The sequence below is a fragment of the Eurosta solidaginis genome, chromosome 5 (assembly GCF_040869045.1).
Source record: "Eurosta solidaginis isolate ZX-2024a chromosome 5, ASM4086904v1, whole genome shotgun sequence".
Lineage (NCBI taxonomy): Eukaryota > Metazoa > Arthropoda > Insecta > Diptera > Tephritidae > Eurosta > Eurosta solidaginis.
The window spans coordinates 167,534,626-167,561,321 of NC_090323.1; the positions used below are offsets into that span (position 1 = coordinate 167,534,626).

The 26,696-nt window shown below is 36.5% G+C and overlaps 1 protein-coding gene across 17 annotated transcripts in view; it reads left to right on the forward strand.

Annotated features, from left to right (window-relative positions):
• LOC137233656 (collagen alpha-1(XV) chain-like) overlaps positions 1-26,696 on the forward strand; it is a 1,316,768-nt gene that overhangs the window by 1,228,954 nt on the left and 61,118 nt on the right. For all 17 annotated transcript variants that reach the window (XM_067756874.1, XM_067756865.1, XM_067756879.1 and 14 more), the window contains one exon: positions 13,141-13,263. In XM_067756874.1, the coding sequence (XP_067612975.1) occupies positions 13,141-13,263 (123 nt within the window). The remainder of the gene's footprint in view (positions 1-13,140; positions 13,264-26,696) is intronic.

Consider the following 26,696-nt stretch of genomic DNA (forward strand, 5'->3'; position numbering starts at 1 on the left):
CTTTTTGTAAAAGAATAAATTTACAATACACATGCATACTGAAAAATGATATTATCTCTTGTATACTCACTTTAGAATGTCGGCATTGGAACCAAAACGTTTTTGTACACACATACTCGTAAGCATACATGTATATGTGCCTGATGCGTGTAAACGTTTAGCGACTATTAATCATTTATGTAATTATGAGCCGGGACAGAAACTGCAGTGCACTTAACAAAAAATTTGCTTTGTTCAATTTCATATGAGGAGTTCCAAACTAAAACGGGATAAGTGCACCGTAACTTTTTTAGAGATATGAATGGGACTAAACTTTACTTTCAAAAATGTATAATATACTCTTTTTAAAAGGAAAAAACAGAAAATTAAGCAATTCTGGAATATTCAAAAAAAAAAAAAAAAAAATAAACGTTTCATAGCAAACTGCAATATTTTCATACAGTATTTACATTTTTTAGCTGAACCTTTTGTTGTAGTTATATGAACGAAGTACATGAGAAGTATACGTGAACTCAAAATTTGATTGTATTCAAAACATAGTCCGATTTACGTTGCGATGCTTCCCATAATTTCAGAAAACATTTCAGAAACATATTTTTCATAAAGCATTACTCAGAACGCTTTTTCCAGAAAGACAAAATTCAGATGTCAAATATCAGAAGTCAAATTTCAGAAGTCAGATATCAGATGGCAAAATTCGGAAAGTAATCAGACGACAGCAAAACATTTTCTCAAAATTCAGATAACTTTATTTATTTGGAAGGCATTAATTTTTTTCGGGTGTGATAGCTTTCTGAATTTTGACTTCTGAATTTTGTTTTCTGAATTTTTGTTTCTGAGCTTCCACTTCTGAATTTTGGCTTTATGAAAAAAGGGTTCTGACTAATGTTTTCTAAAAAAATGTATTTGTGAATTAATGGGGGACCCCATGGAACACATGCGGCAAATAACTTTCAAAACATTACAAAAAATTCCTTAGTGGGTTTCTCACAAGCTAAGATAGAGCTGGCATATTTACTTCATATTAGTAGAAAATTAATCTTATATATTATTTATAAATGCTGTTTTATGCACAGGTCCCTTTTTTCGCTCTTATTTGGAATCCAAATCTATAAATAAAGTTTTGGTTGTAAATATGGGGATTCGTGCTTTGGGCATTATTAGTCGTTTAGCTATATTTTATTAACGATTGTGAGTACACAAAGAAATTTATTTGTACTATGGTACTATTGTGAAAATTTGATTAGAACTAACACTGAATTACCGGCAGTTGCTAACATTCGCCAGATGGCAGCGCAAGCTCATGTAAGTTTATAGAAGTTTGATTGATAGAGTATCTGATTTCTGTTGATATTTTATATGAGACTTTTACATTTGTTGCGCAAGATGCCCACAGGTTGGCTCGTATGATCAAAATGGTATGCATGACACTCGCTGAAATAATGGATCCAAATTTTCTATTCCATAAATAGGAAAAACTATTCACACTAAATCCAATAACTTTCAAACAAAAAGGCAACTGTTACAAAACGCAACAAAAAATTTTTTTCCAGAACAAGCTCATTATATACAAACAACCATTTGTCTTAACTTGAAATCCGGTTGTCCGATCAATGTGCTTTTTGATCTGTATGTGTGTTCATTCAAAACTGGTATTATAGCATAAGTCAAAATTTTAACAAAATAATATCTTTACAGTATATAAGTAAATTATGTTAACATTCAACTCCAGTAATGATATGGCGCAACAAAATACAAGATCAAAAGAAAATTTCAAAATGGGAGTGGCTCCGCCCTTTTTCATTTAATTTGTCTAGAATACTTTTACTGCCATAAGTCGAACAAAAATTTACCAATCCTTGTGTAAGGACATAACTGTTTTCTGTGAAAATGGGTGAAATCGGTTGAAGCCACGCCCAGTTTTTATACACAGTCGACCGTCTGTCCTTCCGCTCGGCCGTTAACACGATAACTTGAGCAAAAATCGATATATCTTTACTAAACTTAGTTCACGTACTTTCCTGAACTCACTTTACCTTGGTATTAAAAATGGGCGAAATCCGACTATGACCACGCCCCCTTTTTTGATATTGAAAATTTCGAAAAATTAAAAAATTGCCATAATTCAGTACCAAATACGAAAAAAGGAATGACACATGGTGATTGGATTGGTTTTTTGATGCAAAATATAACTTTAGAAAAGAACTTTGTAAAATGGGTGTGACACCTACCATATTAAGTAGAATAAAATAAAAAAGTTCAGCAGGGCGAAATCAAAAGCCCTTGGAATCATGGCAGGAGTAACGTACGTGGTATTACATATATAAATAATTAAGCGGTACCCGACAGATGATGTTCTGGGTAACCCTGGTCCGTATTTGTGGTCGATATCTCGAAAACGTCTTCACATTATACAACTAAGGGCCACTCCCTTCTAAAAGCCTCATTAATACCTTTAATTTGATACCCATATCGCACAAACACATTATTGAGTCACCCCTTTATGACGATATCTCGAAAATGCGTCCACCTATAGAACTCAGGTCCACTCCCTTTTAAAATACTCTTTAATACCTTTCATTTGATACACTTGTCATACAAACACACTCCAGGTTTACCCTAGGTTAATTTTCCTAAATGGTGATTTTCCCTTATTTGACAAAGGATGAAGGAAAATCGTTCCAAATTACGTCACCCTTGGTCTACAATTTGCTGGATATTTCCCAAACGTATGTGATGTGGAATTAAAAACCACGTATAAACCATCTACGAAACCCTACGAAACTAATGCAGCTAAGCTTTCAGCTGAGTATGTAATGTTCGGTTGCACCCGAACTTAGTCTTCCTTACTTGTTTTAATTTGCGAGCATAGTCGATTTTTGTATAACAAACTACAAATTGTATATCCTTTTTTTCTAGAGGGTGATTAATGTTTATATATTTGTGACATATTTAGTTTTTTGTCACTGTCTAGGTTTAAATTAAATCCAATATGCAATATACAAAATTATACGAAATTACATTAAAATGCTTTGCAAATACATTTCTGGAGCCAAGACAGATGGGCATAAATATGAGCTAAATTTTTTTGAGCTTATACAACTTTTTCAAAAAATCGGTGTTCAAAGATCTCATTCCAGACGATTGTCACCCATCATATCAAGGTCGAGCCCGAACGTATTTTTTATAGCAGAAAGATCAAGTATGACACATTGAAAATAGTACGAATGTTCCCTTTACTTTGCGATTATTACAATTAGGTTCCCAAAAATTTTGTATGAACACTTCATACAAAATCGGAGTTCGATTTTGAAAATCGAATAATTTTTGAGTTGCGGTTTTTCAAATAATCTAAATAAACCAATTATTCGCATACTTAAATTCGATTAACAAACGCACAAAAATCTTAAACCGAATAATCGAATACTTGATTAATCTAATTATTCGAATATTTTTAAGAGTCTTATGATGTATAAGGGCGCTAAAGTTTTATATGGAAAAGAATGTGAAACACCCTGCGGGAAAAAGAATTGTCTAAAATCAATGCGAATTTTAAAAATAGTTATGCTTATATATTGTTAAATTATTGATTGGGCTACAAAACTGCATTACGAAAACAAAACTCAAAAAAATTGAAAAAAAGGGTTTTGGAAAACAAAATGTTCGGATTTTATCCAAAACGTTTATGAGCTTTGTTTGGATGGCTTATTTCAAAATTCATAAAAGTTTTTGCTTAAATTTTCAAACTAAAAAAACAAAAAAAGAATGTATTTGTCGAAATTTAAAAAAATTATTATTATTATTTATAATTAATTTAATAATTTGGGAAAAATTTAAACAACGTGACATCAGGACGGACAAGGCGACAGCTGTTTCGATTATACCTTGTAAATCTCTTCAAAGCCTTTTCTCCCGGGAGTGGGAGTCGAACTCGCACCCCTACGATAGTTGAAATGGTTGTAAACGCATTCAGCTACGTCATGCCTGTTGTGAAGTCTTTCCCAATTGCCTTCTTTTTGCATATTTTAATCTTTTACACATTGCATACTTCGTATGCAATTATGTGTTAAAGCTATGCTTGGTACGGCGGTTTTCAAAGAAACTTTGGTTTTTGTTGCTGTTTTCGTTCTATTTATAGAACTACAACGATTAACCAATTTTGTCTGTTTGTATGATTTTTAATAATCGGGGATTGCCCATATTGCTTTTTTAAATGTATGAAAACATTTTTTATTTTTGAAGCAATTTTTTAATTTTTTATAATTAATTTAATAATTTGGGAAAAATTTAAACAACGTGACATCAGGACGGACAAGGCGACAGCTGTTTCGATTATACCTTGTAAATCTCTTCAAAGCCTTTTCTCCCGGGAGTGGGAGTCGAACTCGCACCCCTACGATAGTTGAAATGGTTGTAAACGCATTCAGCTACGTCATGCCTGTTGTGAAGTCTTTCCCAATTGCCTTCTTTTTGCATATTTTAATCTTTTACACATTGCATACTTCGTATGCAATTATGTGTTAAAGCTATGCTTGGTACGGCGGTTTTCAAAGAAACTTTGGTTTTTGTTGCTGTTTTCGTTCTATTTATAGAACTACAACGATTAACCAATTTTGTCTGTTTGTATGATTTTTAATAATCGGGGATTGCCCATATTGCTTTTTTAAATGTATGAAAACATTTTTTATTTTTGAAGCAATTTTTTAATTTTTTATAATTAATTTAATAATTTGGGAAAAATTTAAACAACGTGACATCAGGACGGACAAGGCGACAGCTGTTTCGATTATACCTTGTAAATCTCTTCAAAGCCTTTTCTCCCGGGAGTGGGAGTCGAACTCGCACCCCTACGATAGTTGAAATGGTTGTAAACGCATTCAGCTACGTCATGCCTGTTGTGAAGTCTTTCCCAATTGCCTTCTTTTTGCATATTTTAATCTTTTACACATTGCATACTTCGTATGCAATTATGTGTTAAAGCTATGCTTGGTACGGCGGTTTTCAAAGAAACTTTGGTTTTTGTTGCTGTTTTCGTTCTATTTATAGAACTACAACGATTAACCAATTTTGTCTGTTTGTATGATTTTTAATAATCGGGGATTGCCCATATTGCTTTTTTAAATGTATGAAAACATTTTTTATTTTTGAAGCAATTTTTTAATTTTTTATAATTAATTTAATAATTTGGGAAAAATTTAAACAACGTGACATCAGGACGGACAAGGCGACAGCTGTTTCGATTATACCTTGTAAATCTCTTCAAAGCCTTTTCTCCCGGGAGTGGGAGTCGAACTCGCACCCCTACGATAGTTGAAATGGTTGTAAACGCATTCAGCTACGTCATGCCTGTTGTGAAGTCTTTCCCAATTGCCTTCTTTTTGCATATTTTAATCTTTTACACATTGCATACTTCGTATGCAATTATGTGTTAAAGCTATGCTTGGTACGGCGGTTTTCAAAGAAACTTTGGTTTTTGTTGCTGTTTTCGTTCTATTTATAGAACTACAACGATTAACCAATTTTGTCTGTTTGTATGATTTTTAATAATCGGGGATTGCCCATATTGCTTTTTTAAATGTATGAAAACATTTTTTATTTTTGAAGCACTTTTTTAATTTTTTATAATTAATTTAATAATTTGGGAAAAATTTAAACAACGTGACATCAGGACGGACAAGGCGACAGCTGTTTCGATTATACCTTGTAAATCTCTTCAAAGCCTTTTCTCCCGGGAGTGGGAGTCGAACTCGCACCCCTACGATAGTTGAAATGGTTGTAAACGCATTCAGCTACGTCATGCCTGTTGTGAAGTCTTTCCCAATTGCCTTCTTTTTGCATATTTTAATCTTTTACACATTGCATACTTCGTATGCAATTATGTGTTAAAGCTATGCTTGGTACGGCGGTTTTCAAAGAAACTTTGGTTTTTGTTGCTGTTTTCGTTCTATTTATAGAACTACAACGATTAACCAATTTTGTCTGTTTGTATGATTTTTAATAATCGGGGATTGCCCATATTGCTTTGTATGAAAACATTTTTTATTTTTGAAGCAATTTTTTAATTTTTTATAATTAATTTAATAATTTGGGAAAAATTTAAACAACGTGACATCAGGACGGACAAGGCGACAGCTGTTTCGATTATACCTTGTAAATCTCTTCAAAGCCTTTTCTCCCGGGAGTGGGAGTCGAACTCGCACCCCTACGATAGTTGAAATGGTTGTAAACGTATTCAGCTACGTCATGCCTGTTGTGAAGTCTTTCCCAATTGCCTTCTTTTTGCATATTTTAATCTTTTACACATTGCATACTTCGTATGCAATTATGTGTTAAAGCTATGCTTGGTACGGCGGTTTTCAAAGAAACTTTGGTTTTTGTTGCTGTTTTCGTTCTATTTATAGAACTACAACGATTAACCAATTTTCTCTGTTTGTATGATTTTTAATAATCGGGAATTGCCCATATTGCTTTTTTAAATGTATGAAAACATTTTTTATTTTTGAAGCACTTTTTTAATTTTTTATAATTAATTTAATAATTTGGGAAAAATTTAAACAACGTGACATCAGGACGGACAAGGCGACAGCTGTTTCGATTATACCTTGTAAATCTCTTCAAAGCCTTTTCTCCCGGGAGTGGGAGTCGAACTCGCACCCCTACGATAGTTGAAATGGTTGTAAACGCATTCATCTACGTCATGCCTGTTGTGAAGTCTTTCCCAATTGCCTTCTTTTTGCATATTTTAATCTTTTACACATTGCATACTTCGTATGCAATTATGTGTTAAAGCTATGCTTGGTACGGCGGTTTTCAAAGAAACTTTGGTTTTTGTTGCTGTTTTCGTTCTATTTATAGAACTACAACGATTAACCAATTTTGTCTGTTTGTATGATTTTTAATAATCGGGGATTGCCCATATTGCTTTTTTAAATGTATGAAAACATTTTTTATTTTTGAAGCAATTTTTTAATTTTTTATAATTATTATTGTCTTCGTGCTCCTTTTAATTTTTCCTACAAATTTGTGGGGTATGACCTATTTTTTTTATGACCTCCTAGTTTTATGACTCCGAACGACATCTGCAAGGCAGATGAGTTTTCACTGATAGCTTTTTATGGCAGGCATACACCCGCAGTGCTTGCCAAACACTGCCGAGGGACGACCCCGCTTAGAAAAATTTTCTTCTAATTGAAAAATTTTGTTTCTAAAATTTTGATGTTGCTTTGCCCGTGGCGTGAACCCAGGACCTTCGGTGTGGTAGGCGGGGCACGCTACCATCACACCACGACGGCCGCCTGTCTAAGTAAATAAAATGTTCTCGTTTTACTTAGTGACAATGCTGAAAGTCAGATTCGTACAATTATTTGCGGGCTTAACATAAATAAATACATAATTTTGTTCATAGGTTATACACTGAAATTATATGCAATAAGTACCCACCAAAATATTATATAAGCGTTTGTAAGGTATAAAAAATACGACGGCGGCGTTGATAGCTCTGATTACTGGTAACTGGTAAATGTCCTTCCCTATTATCATCCGTGCAATGAGTTCTTTGCTATCAGCTCTAACGTAAGTTTTTTTACGAAGCTTATTAGCCATACATGTAAGGTTTTTCTTATAGAGCAGAAGAATTTTATAATACAAAAGCCATATTTGACATGTCCAACAACTAAACACAAAGGATTCTCTCTCAGTTACAGGACGTTATGCCGGATGTCATTAGCATAGAAAAAATTTTTTGTAATATAGATCGATACAAATTTAAAACTGAATTTGATTCTTTTATATAAGAGCTATTAGGCCGGTGGTTTTTAAGCGAAAAACTAAGTTTTCCTTTATCCTCCTACGCGTTTCGGTACATTTTGTACCTTCCTCAGAGAGATCTGTTTTTATTAATAACATAAAACAATTATTTGCAAAAGAAACATTTTACACAACATTGAGAATTTCACTTACATTACCTTCAATTAAATTAAAAAAAATTTTTCAAAACTATATACACACATATATTCGCGCTGCATCCTTTTCGTTGCTCATCTCATCACACTGTGTGCTTTTTGATTGCTGTGAAGTAAGCACAGTTGATATTGTCTACGTCCTCTTTGAAGTTCACACAGTCTTTTATTCGTTGTTGTATTCGCAAGCCCTCTAGTGTTAGCCTTGTTTTTGTTCTTCTTTCTTTGTCCAATATACGCGCATTCGAAAAATCAGCTGAGTGATTGTGTATTGATAGGTGTTGCGAAAGTGCCGTAGAGGTCTTTTCGTTTCTTGCGTCTGTTCTTTGTTCGCTTATTCGTATTCCTAAGGATCTTTTTGTTGTCCCTATATAAATTTTGTTGCAGTCTCCGCCAGCTTTTCCCTGCATTTGATTTCGTATATCACATTATGTTGTTGCTCCTTTTCGATTGTGTCTTTTGTTCGTGTAAAAATTTTATTTAGAGTGCAGTGTGGTCTGTGCGCAAATCTTACGTTGTTGTTGTTTATGATATTTCTCAAACTTTTGTTGTCCGTTAAGCCTGGTATGTATGTAATTCCTGTGTATATTATGTTATCCCGTACATTATTGTTTTGTGTATTAATATTTGAATGTTCAGTATTGTTAATTGTTTTTTATTTTCAACTTGTTTTCATTCCTGAACTCCTGATCACTTAAAATCATAATTTTCTTATTAGGCTTATTGCCGTGTTCTTCTTTTGGGTCCATGGATGGTTCGAGTGGTAGTTTATCATCCTCGATGACGCTATGGACTTAGAATACCAATTCGTTCTCAAATTTTCGTTTACTCTAGTGATCTCAATATCTAGGAATGCAAGTTTGTTGTCTATTTCTTCTTCTGTGGTGAATTGGATTTTCTTGTGTTGTGAGTTTAGGGTTTTGAGTATGATTTCCACGTCCTTTTTCTTAACTATGGCTAATATATCATCTACATACTTATCTATGTATTTAATATATATGTCGTTAGATTCAAGTTCAGAGATACTGTCGTCAATAATTTTATCTAGCACTATGTCTGCTTATATGGGAGATAGGGGGTTTCCCATTCGCATTCCATAGATTTGTTGATAAATAGTGCCATCTTATCTGAAATAACTGTTGTCCCTTAGACAAAATTCAATAATTTTCTGGAACTGGGCTTTGGTTAGAGAGGTGTGCTCCTTTAGAGTTGGCCAATGTTGCATTATGTTGTGAATTGCTAGATGAATGTTTGTGAAGAGTGATATCACGTCAAAAGATATAAGCAATTCATCATCGGCGATTTTTGTTTTCTTCAGTTTCTCTTTTACTTGGAAAGAATTTTTTACATTATATTTTTCGGAGGTTGCCTTCTTCAAAATTTGGCCTACATATTTTGCGAGATTGTAGCAAGGTACATTAACGGACGAAAAGATCGGACGGAGAGGCATGTTGTTTTTATGGACTTTTGGAAGTCCATATAATCTAGGCGCAGTAGCTGCATTGCATGTTAGCTGTATTTTTTGTTTCAAGTTAATGTTTTGTTGTTTATAGATTTCGTTAAATATTGCGTTGTTTTTCCTTTGTAACTTTTGTGTTGGGTCCTCTCGTATGGTTTTGTAAGTGTTCTTATCATTTAGCAGGGCTTCCGTTTTAAGTTTGTAGTCCATTTTATACATTATAACGGTTTTGTTGCTTTAAAACTTAATTATTTTCATTTTCACGCTCATATTGTAAGTCTTTCACTTAATTTTAATAAGCCTTCCGCCATAAGATGTAAATTTTTTGAGGGTATGTACACAAATAACTTAATATTCATTTCACATTGTCTGCGGTTAGTAAAACTAACCGTAAATGCGTATGTCGGTTATGACTGGAATAATACATACCACAAAATTATACCATACAACTATGTTATAAAAACAAAACACATTAAAATATAATTTATATGCATTTATCTCGCGTAAGCGCTTAGTTGGAATATAATTTATTTTTACCGTCATAAACGTTGAAGTTAAGCTTTTATCTCATTTTATACTAAACGCGCTTGACAATTTCCCAAATTATATGCGACCAAAGTAGGCTGATTAAACAAAACTATTAATCTTTTTTTGGACTGATAGCATAAAAACGTAGAAATGGATTCAAAGAGCTACCTTTGTGGAGAGTGACACCTTTAGTATTGTTATCACGTTGGAACAAAATTAGAAATCCTTCCTGCAACATAATAACAATGACGTTTTTTCGGAAAAGGGTCTTCGGACCCTGTTGAACATACTTATAGTCCAGCATGTCTTTATTATCTTTTATTTGTTCTCAAAGATTAAGGTGTCTCAAAAGACTTTTGACCAAATTGCAATAAATCTGGAAAAGCTTTCATTTTTGATGTCCCAGAAAAGAGTGCTTTCATACAAATACTTCAGTTCTTCACACTTAGTTCTTCCGTAGGGTTTTCCACTACATAAATGAAAATGTCTAGTACATCTCAAGCAAAATGTTACATGCGTCTAGGGTAAGGTCCGTGAAGACATCATATAGACTGAATAAGTGCATTGCTTTACCAGAAGTTTGTTTACCGCCTTAACAGAAAAATGCTTTCAAAAACCAGGACCAATGTTATAAAAGAGGTTCGTCCCCTTGGCAAATACTAAAAGCATTCTTTGATCTATGCCACTTTCTGATTCTACCTCTGAAGTCTGTATCACTCACAATAGATGGGGTCTTGGCCGGGTAAGCATAGCGCACGAGGACCAGGCCTAACTTAACCCAGATATGCCGACGGACCTCCTGGTGAAGAAATTTCCAAAATTTTTTTTAATACAGTTCTTTTAACATAATAAATTACAGAAAATAAGATATGATTTTAAGATGTTTTTGTAGGGTGTACTACATGTTAGTACGCTGGGCACATACTTAAGGAAAACGTATTAATTTTTGGTTACATCGGAAAATCGTTTTTATTCTCCTAAAGTACTTTTTATTTCATTTAAAGTTAAAAACTGAAAAAAATGTGTTGTTTTTTTTAATTTTTTTTGTACTCTAGTGCCGAGCGTACTACACGTACCAGCAAATAAATCAACAAAAATCACATATAATTGGGTTTTGCACTGCCACTACTGGTGTACCTCAATTTCTACAAGTATTTAAAAAAAAATATACAAAAAGAACTTTTGAAAATTTCACAAAACTCGCATTTTTTATATTAAAAAGGCAATTAAGGAATTGCAACAGAAATTTTTTTTTGTTCAAAGCCAACTATGATGCCTCTTTTTTACAGTAGCACAGTGACAGGTTGGTTACTTAAATTAATAAAATTAATAAATACTTTAAATTACTATTTACGAAATATTTTGAAAATAACATGAGCCTACAGTCTTCCCCTTTCTAATGATCGAATTAACTTAGTTTGTGTAAGGTTGTAAGACCTACACATGATCTTCGACACTTTGCAGACCCGCGCTTGGACCCACACCTTTCGCGCTTGGTCAATCAAATGCAACTCTCGCCTTCTTTTAATTTTACTCAATCTAATTGGGATGCCTACGAAGCAAGTTTCGAGAGGTACGACTTTTCAGCCCGTTCATCAGCTTTTTTATTCCCTTTTATTTCCATATGCCCTAGGTGCCAATATGTATGTATGCCCTAAAAGACAAAAGATATGCACGCATGTTTTTAACACCCTGACTAATAAAAAATTTTAACAAAATGTACTTGGTAGCAGCCACCGTGGTGTGGTGGTAGCGTGCTCCGCCTATCACACCGTATGCTCTGGGTTCGCACCCCGGGCAAAGCAACATCAAAATTTTAGAAATAAGGTTTTTAAATTAGAAGACAATTTTTCTAAGCGGGGTCGCCCCTCGGCAGTGTTTGGCAAGCGCTCCGTGTGTATTTCTGCCATGAAAAGCTCTCAGTGAAAACTCGTCTGCCTTGCAGATGCCGTTCGGAGTTGGCATAAAACATGTAGGTCCCGTCCGGCTAATTTGTAGGGAAAATCAAGAGGAGCACGACGCAAATTGGAAGAGAAGCTCGGCCTTAGATCTCTTCGGAGGTTATCGCGCCTTACGTTTATTTATTTATTTACTTGGTAGCATTAAACAATTAAAATATTTTGCGAATGAACGTTTCTTTGTAAAATATGTTTTCTAAAATGCGTGTATAAAGAGTAGGCTCTTCCAAACCCATTTCTCTCTACGTTTTCCGACTCACAACCAATATTAACGTTTACACTGAAAAAGCTTTGTCATGTACAACTTAGATCACCAGACTCCAGTCTACTTGACGCTCTGTCACCTTTTTGGCTATAAGGGTGGAACCATTTTATAGTATTTTTGCTAACGTTGAGCGTAGTCGATTTATGGTCTATTGCTTACACCAGTGGTGCACTCGAGAGCTTCCGACAACTATTCGGCGTGTACCTACTTGTCGTGTAAGCGCTGCGAGAGAGATTTAGTAAACCAATATGCTTCAATATTCACCATGTAAATACATACTATTAAAAAAAAAATTGCATTTGTGTTCGAAGCTCCGCCAGTTTTGTACATCACTGGTTTACACTGCTCTTTAAAATATTCGAAATATATGCAACTTAATCATAAATTTACTGCTACATAAATATAGTGATATCATGGGCACATCATGTGCTTGCTAACATAATTTATTTTTAGTCATACCGTTGGCGTCTCGTGATTGTGTTCAAACAAGCTCATTAGGCCATATACATATGTATATACAGCAGCGAGCATAAAAATAGCAGTGGATATTATTATCAATTTTTGTCATTTAAACTCTTTTTAATATTTTCGTTATTTTAATAAAAAACTTCTATGAGTTTCGTAACTGAAACTATGCAATCAATCTAAAAAACATTTTCGAAAGAATTCAAAATTTCGAGAAAATATGACGAAAATGTTTGCTCTTTTATTGTAGTTCTCTGAACTTTAAAGAAATAAAAACAAAAACACACAATAACTTTTTGAAAACTTTTTTTCTGAAGGGTGTTAAGATTTTCCTCAATAAAAGAAGGGAAAAATATTTTAGCCATCGAAAATATAAAAAGAAGAAGTTAATTTTTTGTTCGCTACTGTACATATGGGCTAAAGTGTTGAATATTATTATTATTGCAACTACAACCATTTTACGTTATATTATTTCAATTTTTTTTCTTTTTATTATGTCTCTTACAGCTTGGGACTTTGGTGCCCATTGCTACACCTGCACCACCAACGACTATCGCACCACCAGTACGTGTTGACATACAATCATCGAATTTGCTTAATAATCTGCCACCAATTTTAAATACGCCAACGGTGAGTGAAAACTAAATGAAAAATATTTCTTTTCTCTCAGTTTTTGTAAGCATATATCTATGTTTGCATATAAGTATGTATTAAAAAAGACTTGCTAAACGATTTTGCTAAATACAACATTCTTTTTTGTATATAAACAAGCAATTATTTTTAAACTTTTTGTTATATAGGGTGCCTCAAAATCCATGTTAAACTATTTTTTTTTTTCTTGTTATAAATACTTACTTTTTGGATCAGAAGATATTCTTTAATTAATAAAACGAAGATTTATATTGTACCATAGGGCATTGACTAAGGCAAGCATGTGAAGAAGAAGAGAGTAGTGCTAAGCTCTATCTTTATTACAGTGGGAAAGAAGGCACTATCGCCATCAAAGAAAATTTTTCGAGCATACCGCTCAGATGAACAATGGCTGATCTTTACATATTGTAACGAATTTGGAGCAACTCCGCTTATTTGCAACCTTCTACTAAAGTTCGAATCACTAAACTGTTGTATAAATAACTCCACTATTCAATAATGCAAAATCGCCTTTATTAAAGTACTTCACAATAACACTTATACTTCACAACTGATAACTTGCTTAAATCAAACTGATTTTTCGTGCCTCAATTGTTGCTGCTTTTATACTGTTTGGTTTCCTCGTTGACATATTTCTAGGCGCTTCTATTTCTAGAATTTACTAGTTAGTTATCAGCTATAAAATTGCCAGCTATAACTACGTTTAAAGCTTCTCATATGCGCGTGTATATGTGAGTGATACCTCCACAAATTATTGCCTACTTTTGGGAGTATCTCAGATATATGCATGTGTTTGTGCGTTGCTCTCCGCTGCTTGTATGGACATATGTATAGATATAATGATTGATTTATTGATGTGCATACAAGTCACTGCTTAGTGTTGGCTTAGAGATGATAGTATCCTTTAGTGTTGCTAATATTCGTCACACTGCCCTCCACCTAAATCCGATCGTCACGATGGGACAAATCTCTCGATCTAAACGCTGCCAGCATCTCCAAATGAACCACTCTTCTATATCGTGGTTTCCCAATTGTTTGTATGCGGTAGATGACATCACTTGTCCTCTTCACAACTCTGCTCGGGCCTTCGCAGCTGTACCAAAATTTCGATGGAACACCTTTCCGCCAGTCGGGGTTGTAAACAGTACCAAATCTCCCTCCAAGAAACCATCCGAATTGTTGTTCTCATCGTACCTGCGTTTCATCTTACTACTCATTATCCTGGATCGTTCCTCGCACTATATTGTTTGGCCAATGAACTACTTTGTAGAGCTTGCTCTTTATGGATTGGCTTCACATAATTAGTATCGTTCCGACGTTTCCCAACAGTAGTGCGCCCTGTCTTGAAACCACCCTTGCATTTTTTCTGGGAAATTCTTTCGTCCATTTTAGTGCGTCCATTAGGGTTTTTCAATGCCAGTGTTTCTCTCGCAGGTACCTTCGGTTTCGATTTGTTTGGCCCATTCGTTCCACCAACCTTTGCCCGATCTACTTTCCTTGACTTTTGTGGTATCTCTCGAATCTCCTCCACCAGCACTGGCTCACTGCTGACCCTTTCTCCAAACTGAAGTTAAGTGGCACATTCTTGTTTTTATAGCACATAATCTTTCTCCGCATATCGATCTTGATGTCATGATCAACTAAGAAGTCCACTCCCAATATGACTTCATCAATGATCTCCGCCACAACGAATTTGTGTAGAACCAGGACCTTCCCAATTAAGATCACTTCTCCCGGGACTTGGTTATACTCGCCAGTGACTGTACGCAAGGTAATGGCTTTACTCTCCTGTTGACCAAATTAGATCGAATCAAGGAATGAGATGCGCCCGTATCTACAGTCTGTACACGTTCTTTGCCATCCACATTCCCTCTGACGGTAAGACTGCTTGATTCCCTTCCAATTTGCGATACAGATATCACAGAACATTCTATAGCTGGAGATAGCTCTCGATCTCTACATCTTACTCGCTCTTGCTCATCCCCTCCAGCTTTGTTATTAAGACCACCCATGCTGTTGCAACCACTAGGATCAAGATCGCAATGACGTGCAATGTGACCGGGCTTCCCGCATTTGAAGCATTTGATAACTCTTTCACTCTGCTTTTGCGATCCTTTCAGCGCCTCCAATATTGTGTTCACCCAGTCTGGTGGTTCTACCTCCAGATCGCGGGCTTTGAACGCTGGCTTACACAGAAGCGATGCTGTTTCCTGAATAAGAGCATGTGATACCATTTCTGTGAATCTAGGCTTTGGGTTTGCGTATGTGGCATGCTTCGTTTCGACGTTCCGTATGCCATTTATAAAGCTCCGAATTTTTACCCTTTCGGTGTATTCCACGGGTGCGTCGGCATCTGCCAAATGTGCAAGCCTTTCGACATCGGACGCAAACTCCTGCAAACTCTCATTAACTTTTTGGTAGCGGTGTTGCAACTCTATTTGGTATATCTGCTTCCTGTGTTCGCTTCCGTATCGCCTCTGTGCAGCAATTTTGTAAACGACATTATTTTGTAAAGACAAACATGTTTATTTTAATATGTAAATTGTTGAAATGAATATATAAATGATTGAAAACTGAAATGTATGTAATTTAGCGTGAATGTGTGTGTAAGTACAGATGTTGTTGGAAGTGAACGCTGAACGTTTACTGTTGATTATATTTACGAATTACGGAGCGACGCGTGCTTATGCTTTCGTAGCTAATAACAAACTAACTTGCTAACGGTCTGTGACAGCTCGGCCTTTCCTGATCACTCGTCCTCACAGGATGACTCATCTTCGCCTTCATCCATGTCTAGCTCCGGACTTGATACATACCAGGGTTTTACATGGTCTGATGACATAACGTTGGAATAGCGCCTTTGCCTAGCCGTGACATCTGGTAAGCCTTCGACAATATAGCGGTCGTGAGTGAGCACTTTTGATACCATGTATGGGCCCTTGTATGCCGGGTCCAATTTATGCGACTCGCCTGTTTCTGATGGAACGTGATCAACTACTACCAGGTCGCCTACCTCATATTTCGTTGGAGTTGTGTGCTTTTTGTCGTATCTCTCTTTCCACTTATTCCGCTCGGTCATGGTTCTATCAACTGCCATATCGCACTTCATATCTATATCCGACAAATCGACCTCGTCATGTATCGCTTGTATCAGTCGTTTGCACGTAACATTTCTAGGATTGAAATAGAATACTAATTCGCTAGGCTTATAGCGGGTTAACTCGTTTTTTTGTGAGTTCAAGCTCCATTTTATCGTTGTGAGATGTGCGTCCCAATTTTTTTATCCTTGAATGTACATTTGAGTGCTTGCAATAACGTTTGGTTGACCCGCTCGGCTTGACCGTTGGCCCTTGATGTCCTAACCGCCGTCTTTATATGCTGTATGCCTCGCTTATCCACAAACGCTTGGAATTTTGCAGATGTAAACGCGGTTCCTCGGTCGGACGTTAGCTTAATAGGTTGACCAAATATGCCAATCATCTCTTCTAATGCCTTGATGACTGGTTCGGTCTTCGTGTTCCGTGTTGATTTGAGTACGACATTTTTGCTGAATCCGCAGACCACTACTAGCACGTACACGAATCCAGATCGACTTTTTGGGAATGGGCCCACAGGATCGACGTAAACGTGCCTAAAAGGAATTTTCAAAACATTCGTAAGGTGGAGCTGACCCTCCTTTCGTCTACCCTTGACTTTATTGAAACAGCATTCCTCGCATGAAGCTATATACGACTTCACGTATCGTCTCATTCGTTCGAACCAAAAATGTTTTGATATTCGTGCGAGCGTTTTCTCGAGAGCGAAATATCCAACATCGTCGTGGCTGGCTTTTGAAATGCGTCATCTAACCGCTCGTTGCACCACTAACTTGTATTCGTGACCTACTTTATGGAAAAGTCGATTGTTGCGTATCTCGTAGTCTACCTCAATTTGTTTAGCTACCGATGTGTCCACATTTTTAACGCCTTTGAGAACTTCACATATTTGCTGTAACTTTGGATCTTGTGTTTGCATCGCGTATACACAGTCGCCGCATTTCATATGGGTTACTTGCAAACCTCGTTCGGCTACTGTATCCGGTTTTGATGGAGGCTCGATCGGTGCCCGGCTTGAGGCATCGACGTGTTGCATTTGCGTTCCTGAGCAATGGACGCAATCGAAGTCGAACTCTTGTAAACGAAGCCACCATCTGGCTACGCGTCGACGCAGTGGCGTAATACTCTTCGTCGTTGCTGCCGCGTTGCAGTCTGTTCGCACCACAAAGTGTGTGCCCAGCAGAAATATGCGAAACCTCTCAAGAGACTCGACGATAGCGAGAACCTCTAGCTCGTAGCTCGAATACTGTGCCTCAACAGAACTACACTGTCGGCTGTAGTACTGGACTGGTTTCCACTCGTTGCCTTCTAGCTATAGCATAACACCTGACAGGCCTATTGCGCTGGCGTCCGTATGCACTTCGTGTGGTTTTGTGATGTCAAACATTGTTGTGAGTACATCTTTACCGTTGTGAGTACATCTTTTAATTTGCTGAATGCCCTGTCGTGATCCGAAGTCCACTCGAACGTGATACCCTTTCGTAGAAGTGTAGCTAGTGATTTAGCAATTACGCCGTAACTCTCAACAAATTTCCGGAAAAATCCGGTGAGTCCCAAAAACTGTCGTACTTCTGTTGGTGTGCGTGGCTGTGGGAACTCAGCAATGCATTTTACTTTTTCTTCACCTGGTTTAATGCCCGATGCATCCACCACGTGACCCAAAAACTTTATTTTTATTGCTAAAAATGTACATTTTGACGGCCTTAACGTGAGTCCTGCTGCTCTGACCGCTTGCAAAAATTCCGAAAGTACTTCAATGCTCTCGCCGACGGCTTTAGTGGCAATGACTACTTCATCCACATAGCTAATGATATGTTTACGGTGCTTTAAATTTCGAATCAGTTTCACAACCGTTTCCTGAAATACCATGGGCCGTGTACGGTTTGCTTTCTTCCGTTAGTGTATCTGATAATACCCGGATGTCATATCGATCGACGTAAATAAAGTATTACCTGCAAGCTTTGAAAGCTGCTCCTCAGTGTCACCGCGTTAAGTAACGGTCTTCGCCGTTCGACTTTTGCACCAGGATTACAGGAGCTGCATGTGCCGATAAACTGCACCTTATAATACCGTGTTTGAGCAGATTGTCAATAATTTTCGTTAACGTTGGGCGTTGCGGCAAGGGCACTTGGTACTTTTTGCCCACTACTGGCTGATCCGTTGAAATAGCTATATCAATCTCTGTTGTTTTGCATCTACCTAAATTTGGCAAGTCTTCAGCAAAGCAATCGCTATACTCGTTCAGCAAATCCCCGACTTTAGCGACGATTTCGTGTGGCAATTCTTCGTTTATGTTAAATGAAATTACCGTCTTCTTATGAACTTGCATTACACCCGCGTCAATGGTCAACCTGTAATCGTTTTGGCAAAGTACATCTCTACCCAAAAGAATATCGAATATCATAAACTTATCTGGAACGATCTGACAGGTGGTCAAGATCGTAATTCCATCGACGATAATCTTTGCGTTGATAGCATCTGTGCTGCTGATAACCGCACCTCCGAAACCTGTAAGCCGTTTTACTGAAGTTGTACGCTGCAGCCCTGGTGGAACTTTGGACAGTGCAATTAGTGTCACATCACTACCTGTGTCGATATCCGCCTTGTATCGGTTGCCATTCCACTCGACCGTTTTCATGAAAGGGTTTTGTACACACTTCGCTTCGCTTTGCACCTCCGCTACTGTTACTTTGTCAACCTTACATGATTTTGCATCGTGACCACTTTTGTTGCATTTGCTGCATCTCGGCTTCCGCTGTGGTTGTGTGCATTTGGACGAAATGTGTCCCAACTCGTTGCAGTTGTAGCATTTGATGGGTTTCTTGTCTGGCATCGTTTTCTGCGTTTGATCACCACTACCTTTATCGTATCATGCAGTAGATCTTGTAAAGCTCTGTGTCGGCATGACGGCCATAGCTTTTAGAGAATGTAGCAGATCATTACATGTTGGTAACTTCATCGCGAATAACGTGCGCGGCAAGTTAGTATCGTTAATCCCCGATATAATATAGGAATTTATGGATTCTTTATCCATTTTACCTCGTCTCAGCATTGCGTAATAAAATTCTTCCAATGTTTCTTTTGGTTGATGTTTGCGTTGTGCCATTTCGCGGTGCACTTGCGCCGACATTATCGACTTTGGAAAATCTTTCGTGAAATTCGATACGAATTCCTGCCAAGACTGAAACACCTGTTGCGAATCCAACCATGTTTTCGCAACGCCTTTGAATTTGGCTCATGTTTGAAACACATAATACATACAAGAGTAGAAAGCGACCTATGAAAAAAAATCCAACGCTTTTATTTAATTGTATGATCAACGCCCTAGATTGATGAGGAGTGTGATGACTAGAACCTAGGACCTACGTAATTATTTTCTAGCTTTTAGTATTATTATTATTTCATGTACGTATTGTTTTCAATAAAACCGTTTAACTTAAACATTTTTTTTAAATTATTTTATTTAATCCTATATGTGTGGAATATTTACAGGCGCGCTTTAACAGCTTAGCAACACTGTATTTTTAGCAGTGCTTAATAAGCAATTCTTTCGCTGTTCACTATTATATCTATAAAATCATCGCCGTTTGTAAACTTTGTAATTTTTCTCGTATACCCATAACAAAAAAAAATTGTATAAAGCAATATGAGCTTGTAATTATAAATATTTATCAACTTTAATTATAAGCTTAGTTGCTACATACATATATACTTTTGTAAACATTATTCACCTAAAGAATAATCAAATTAACTATACGCGCCCAAACTCATATACTCCAATCTACCCTCACTACTCTTCATCTACTAAAAACACCAAGTATACTCTCCTTTAGCAATATCATAAATATTTCCTTAATTCAATAACTATCAAATATTAACTCACTTACCAGCAAATTTTTAATAAAAATTCTTTGGAAATAAAATAATTTTTATACCCAGCTGTACTTGTATACAGGGTATTATAACTTTGATTGTATAACTATTGGTTGTACAAGTATAAAGGAATCGAGATAGATATAGACTTCCATATATCAAAATCATCAGTATCGAAAAAAAATGTGATTGTCCGTCCGTCCGACCATTAACACGATAACTTGAGTAAGTATTGATATATCTTCACCAAATTTGGTGCACGAGCTTAACTGGACTCAGAATAGATTGGTATTGAAAATGAGCGAAATCGGATGATAACCACGTACACTTTTTACATATATAACATTTTGGAAAACACAAAAAACCTGATTAAAAAATAAATAAATGTAAGGCGCGATAACCTCCGAAGAGATCTAAGGCCGAGCTTCTCTTCCAATTTGCGTCGTGCTCCTCTTGATTTTTCCCTACAAATTGGCCGGACGGGACCTACATGTTTTATGCCGACTCCGAACGGCATCTGCAAGGCAGATGAGTTTTCACTGAGAGCTTTTCATGGCAGAAATACAATCGGAGCGCTTGCCAGACACTGCCGAGGGGCGACCCCGCTTAGAAAAATTTTCTTCTAATTGAAAAATTTTATTTCTAAAATTTTGATGTTGCTTTGCCCGGGAGTTGAACCCACGGCATACGGTGTGATAGGCGGAGCACGCTACCATCACACCACGGTGGCCTGATTATTTAGTAAATAATAGACCTGGAATGTTGAAATTTGTCGAGTGGACTGATATTGAGACTCTTGATAAAAATTTGAAAAAAAAAATTTAAAATGGGCGTGGCACCGCGCACTTGTGATAAAATCAATTTTACAAATATTATTAATCATAAATCGAAAATTTTTAAACATATCGTAACAAACTTCGACAGAGAGGTTGCCTTTACTATAGGGAATGCTTTGAAAAAAATTAACGAAATCGGTTAAGGACCACACACACTTTTATATAAAAGATTTTTAAAAGGGACATGGGCGAATAAAATAAGTTTTATCTTTGCAAAAAAGAGCTTTATATCAATGGTATTTCATTTCCCACCGGTTTTTCGAAATTTTCGATATCGAAAAAGTGGGCGTGGTTATAGTCCGATATCTGAGATGAGCCCCAGGAACCTACATACCAAATTTCACCAAGATACCTCAAAATTTACTCAAGTTATCGTGTTTACAGACGGACGGACATTGCTAAACGAATTTCTTTTTTCACCCAGATCATTTTGATATATAGAAGTCTATATCTATCTCGATTAGTTTATGCCGTTACGGATTACCGTTATACGAACAAAGTTAATATACTCTGTGAGCTCTGCTCAGCTGAGTATAAAAAATGGACGTGGCACCGCCCCTCAGTGGTCTGGATTTGGCTTTCAGTGGACTTAGGGAAATGAAAAAAATATTAGTTAATAACACAAAAACTTTGATGGGGATCGATTTTAAGTCTCATTACATGACGTTTTTTTATATGAGTATTTTTTCATAAAGTCTTAAACAAAAAAGTTATAGCAAATAAAACAAATTTATGTATGGGAAAAACCACTTTTTTACCTTTAGCTCATTTTCCATACATTTCCTCAAAACTTGATTAATTTATTTTTATAGTTAGGGTTATATAGTATGCAATGTACTGGTTTCATGGTTCGAAAAGATTCGCGTTTTTTTATTTTTTTTTTGGTTTTTTTTTTTTTTTTGTTGTTTTTTTGTTAGTATTGCGAATCACTTTAATGGGTAGTATTTAAAAACAAAAATATTTGGTAATTCATATTATACATTTAATTTTTTTATATTGAATTTACATTTAACAAAAATTTTGCTATTCCAGCTTGTAGACCTCCTTACTTGTTTTGTTTGAAAAAAAAAAAAAGAAATTTAGAGATTTTTAGTTTTGTTGAATTTCTCAGTAAACTCTTACGTTCATCAACAAAATTAGATTTTTAGTTGCATTATAAACAAATAATTTGTTCACATTTCGCTTACATTTCAAAGCAAACTGTGAAATTATTAATTACGTTCTTTATTAAAATTGCATTTTTTCTTTACTTCGACTTTCCTATTTATATTGTGGTTTTTTTCTTTTAGTTTGTGTGCTAGTGAAAACTTACTTTTAGGAAAAATTCATTTCATCGCCCTACTCGCCATATACATAGAAATAGTTTTCATTGCGTAAACATTTTTTTCTCTAGACTGAATAAACAAAGCAGCAAAAGAATTTGGTTCTGTGTGTTGCCACACTTTTACAAGTTGTTTTACTATATACCAATCAAATATTTTCTTTTCCTGTCTTTATGCATTTCTTCTGTATACGAAATTATTTTTTGAAAAAAATTTGTTACAAAAAATTGTTCATTTTAATTATTTTCAATTAAAAGAGATTCTCTTGAATGTCAAAAAAATACAAAAAGCTAAACATTTATTTCAAGATTGCTCTTTAAGGACAACTGCGCAACATTTGAAAGAAAAATATTTCTTGTATGAATGTAGCTCTTCAAAGTTAAGAAAGCATAAAAATAAAAATGTTCTGCTGTTTGCTTTACGTTTCCCATTCAATTGGCTATTTTCTGATATAAGAACATAAAAAAAAAGAATTGGTGTTGTCGTTATCGACAGCAGGCTAAGGTCGCCACGAGCTCTTCTCTGAAAGAAAGTGTGTGCATAGCAGAGATACAAAGTAGTCTGCTCCGTGAGCACGATGACTTGTTCACCAGGCTCCTACATTTTTTCACTGAGAGCAGCCTTCGCCTAGGCAATAGAATAAAGCAGTATGAGTATATCTCCGGTTTTCTGGCGAGCGTGCATCCGCAGTTGTACTTAAAATCCAAAGCCATAGCAGAATCTTCAAATCTCTTGCCGACAACACTTGGGATAAAGATAAAGAGATATACATTGCCACTTATAAAGGTATTTGCCGGTTTCTTGAATGCTATGCGTCCCCCATATTGATCATCGTGCTTAAGGGATACTCACTGGGGCGTATCTCTTTCATAATATGAATCGCCGTGGTGTGAGCAATGGCGCATTGCATTAAAAAAATGCGCTGTCTCTAGGCGGACTAAGGATGGTCATTCGCCGGAAGTTTGTCTTACCGGAATTTCGGGATCTGAAAAACTAATTCCCGGACTGTCCTATTATTTATTGTGAATAGGTTTCTTTATGGTTTTGCACAAAAATTGAGACACATACATATGTACCTACATATGTATATAAAATATAAAAACATAAGTTATCGAAGCTCATATGTTTTTTGTTTAATCCAATAACCAAACCCGTTAGAAAAATTTTCTTCTAATTGAAAAAAGTTTTTTCTAAAACTTTCCTGTTGCTTTGACCGGGAGGTGAACCCAGGATCATCGGTGTGGTAGGCGGAGCACGCTACCACCACACCACGGCGGCCGCCAAACCAAACAGAAAAACCATTTAATTTTTTTTTTAAATAATGTCCACATTTAGGAAGGTATTTCCATGGTCAATGGAGAAATATCATATACCAACTTTCGTTATTTCAATTGCAATTGTCCACGTTTTTAAGAATCTTATTTTCAGCGTAACATCCTAAGAAGAGAAAAAATAGGGTTTGGTGTATTTTCCTGTTATGTCAATAATCAATTTTGTGGATGAATACGTTTGTTAATAACTTTAATATATCATATTAATCACCCCATCTTATGAAATAGAAAAAGATATTCCTTTGCTACCGCACCCTGCCTCATACTTACAATAACACAACAAACCAATCAAACAAAACAAACCCAGCAACAATAACAATAACATTCTCGCATAACTCAACAACTAACAAACTTTGCCTCGTACAAAATTTAACAAAACTTTGTTATCTTCTATAGTATTACTAGAAGACCCGGCAGACGTTGTCCTGTCCTAAATTTTGCCTATCTGCATACATTTTAATAAGCTTTTTCCGTCTGACTCTGCCCTCCCCCCTCTTCTTTTCCTAATCCTTTTATTCATTCCTCCCTCCGTCTTTTTCGCTTCATCTATCTCCATCTTCGTCTCATTCTATCTCTTTCTCAATCTCATTCTTTCTTTTCTCTTCTCTCAATTCCTTCTCATTCTTCTGCATCCCTTATTGCCTGTCCCAGAGGGTGGTATTTATTTTATTCCAGTCCCAGTCCCAGTGCCACTCCGAATCTCAGTCCCAGTCCGTCTCTGGATAAACCACCCAGCAACAGCTTTCATTTGATATCCATATTGTATAAACACTGTCTAAGCATTCACTAGCCCACGTTTTGGCCTACATCTCGAGACCCTGGTCACCCAGGGGTATGAGAATTAGAGGGTAAGAACTCATCAACAGCTTTCATTTGTTATCCATATTCTATAAACACATTCTAGGGGTACTCGCGTCCACGTTTCGGCCTATATCTCGAGACGCTGTACGTCGATCGCAACCAAACCTATGTAGTAACCACCGCGTTGGGTTTACGCAACTTGTGTGATAGTTTGAACAAAATCGACCGACGCATCTCTTCAAACACCCGCGACCAACTAACACACATTTTCTTTTTCTAATACATATATCAAATTCTTCTGTCACGGTTTTAGAGGCTTTACTCCTCCGAAACGGCTGAACCGATTCTCATTAAATTTTGTGAGCGTATTGGGTAGATCTGAGAATCGGCCAACGTCTACCGTTTTTTCGCTACGTGCCTAGGGTCTTGAGATCAAAACGTGGGCCCGGGTACCCCTATAATGTGTTTATACAATATGGATATCAGATGAAAGCTGTTGATGAGTGCTATAGTACAGGATAATTTTCATACCCCTGGGTGACTAGGGTCTCGAGATATAGGCCAAAACGTGGACCCGGGTACCCCTAGAATGTGTTTGTACAATATGGATATAAAATGAAAGCTGTTGATGAGTGCTATAGTACAGGATAATTTTCATTAAACTGGGAGGCTTGGGTCTCGAGATATAGCCCAAAATGTGGACCCGGGTGAGTTTATACATTATGGATATTAAATGAAAGCTGTTGATGAGTGCTATAATACAGGATAATCTTCATACAACTGGAAGGCTAGGGTCTCGAGATATAGCCCAAAACGTGGACCCGGGTACCCCTAGAATGTGTTTATACAATATGGATATCAAATGAAAGCTGTTGATGAGTTCTATAGTACAGGATAATTTTCAAACAACTGGGAGGCTAGGGTCTCGAGATATAGGCCAAAACGTGGACCTGGGTACCCCTAGAATGTGTTTATACAATATGGATATCAAATGAAAACTGTTGATGAGTGCTATAGTACAGGATAATTTTCATATAACTGGGAGGCTAGGGTTTCGAGATAGAGCCCAAAAGGTGGACCCGGGTACCCCTAGAATGAGTTTATACAATATGGATATCAAATGAAATCTGTTGATGAGTGCTATAGTATAGGATAATTTTCATACAACTGGGAGGCTAGGGTCTCGAGATATAGCCCAAAACGTGGACCCGGGTACACCTAGAATGAGTTTGTACAATACGGATATCAAATGAAAGCTGTTGATGAGTGCTACAGTACAGGATAATTTTCATACAACTGTGAGGCTAGGATCTCGAGATATAGCCCAAAACGTGGACCCGGGTACCCCTAGAATGTGTTTATACAATATGGATATCAAATGGAAACTGTTGATGAGTGCTATAGTACAGGATAATTTTCATAAATGCGAGGCTAGGGTCTCGAGTTATAGCCCAAAACGTGGAGCCGGGTACCCCTAGAATGTGTTTATACAATATGGATATCAAATGAAAGCTGTTGATGAGTGCTATAGTACAGGATAATTTTCAGACAACTGGGAGGCTAGGCTCTCGAGATATAGCCCAAAACGTGGACCCGGATACCCCTAAAATGTGTGTGCATTGTGGGTATCAAATGAAAGCTGTTGCTGAGAGCTCCAAAGGTCATTGTGATATTCGATTTAGTCGCATCAGCCTGACAAAACTGATAAATATGCATGCGAAGCCGAAATAAAGACAAGAATTAATAATACCCGCATACCTATTTACATACGTCCTATTCGATTTGCCTGAAATTTCGTATATAAATTTGCCTATATTATTATTTACGATGCTTTTTTCCGGGAAGTATACCAGAGACGGACTGGGACTGGGAATAGGATTAGGACTGGGACTGAGACTCGGAATGGGACTGGGACTGAGACTCGGAATGGGACTGGAACAAAATAGATACCACCCTCTGGGACTGGCTATAAGAGATGAAGAAGAAGGAGAAAAACTTGAGAGAAGAGAAAAGAGAAAAGGAGACTGAGAAAGAAATAGAATAAGACGAAGATAGAGATGAAGCGAAAAAGACGGAGGGAGGAGTGAATAAAAATATTAGGAAAAAGTGTAGAGGGGTAGGCCAGAGTTAGACGGAAAAGCTTATTAAAATGTA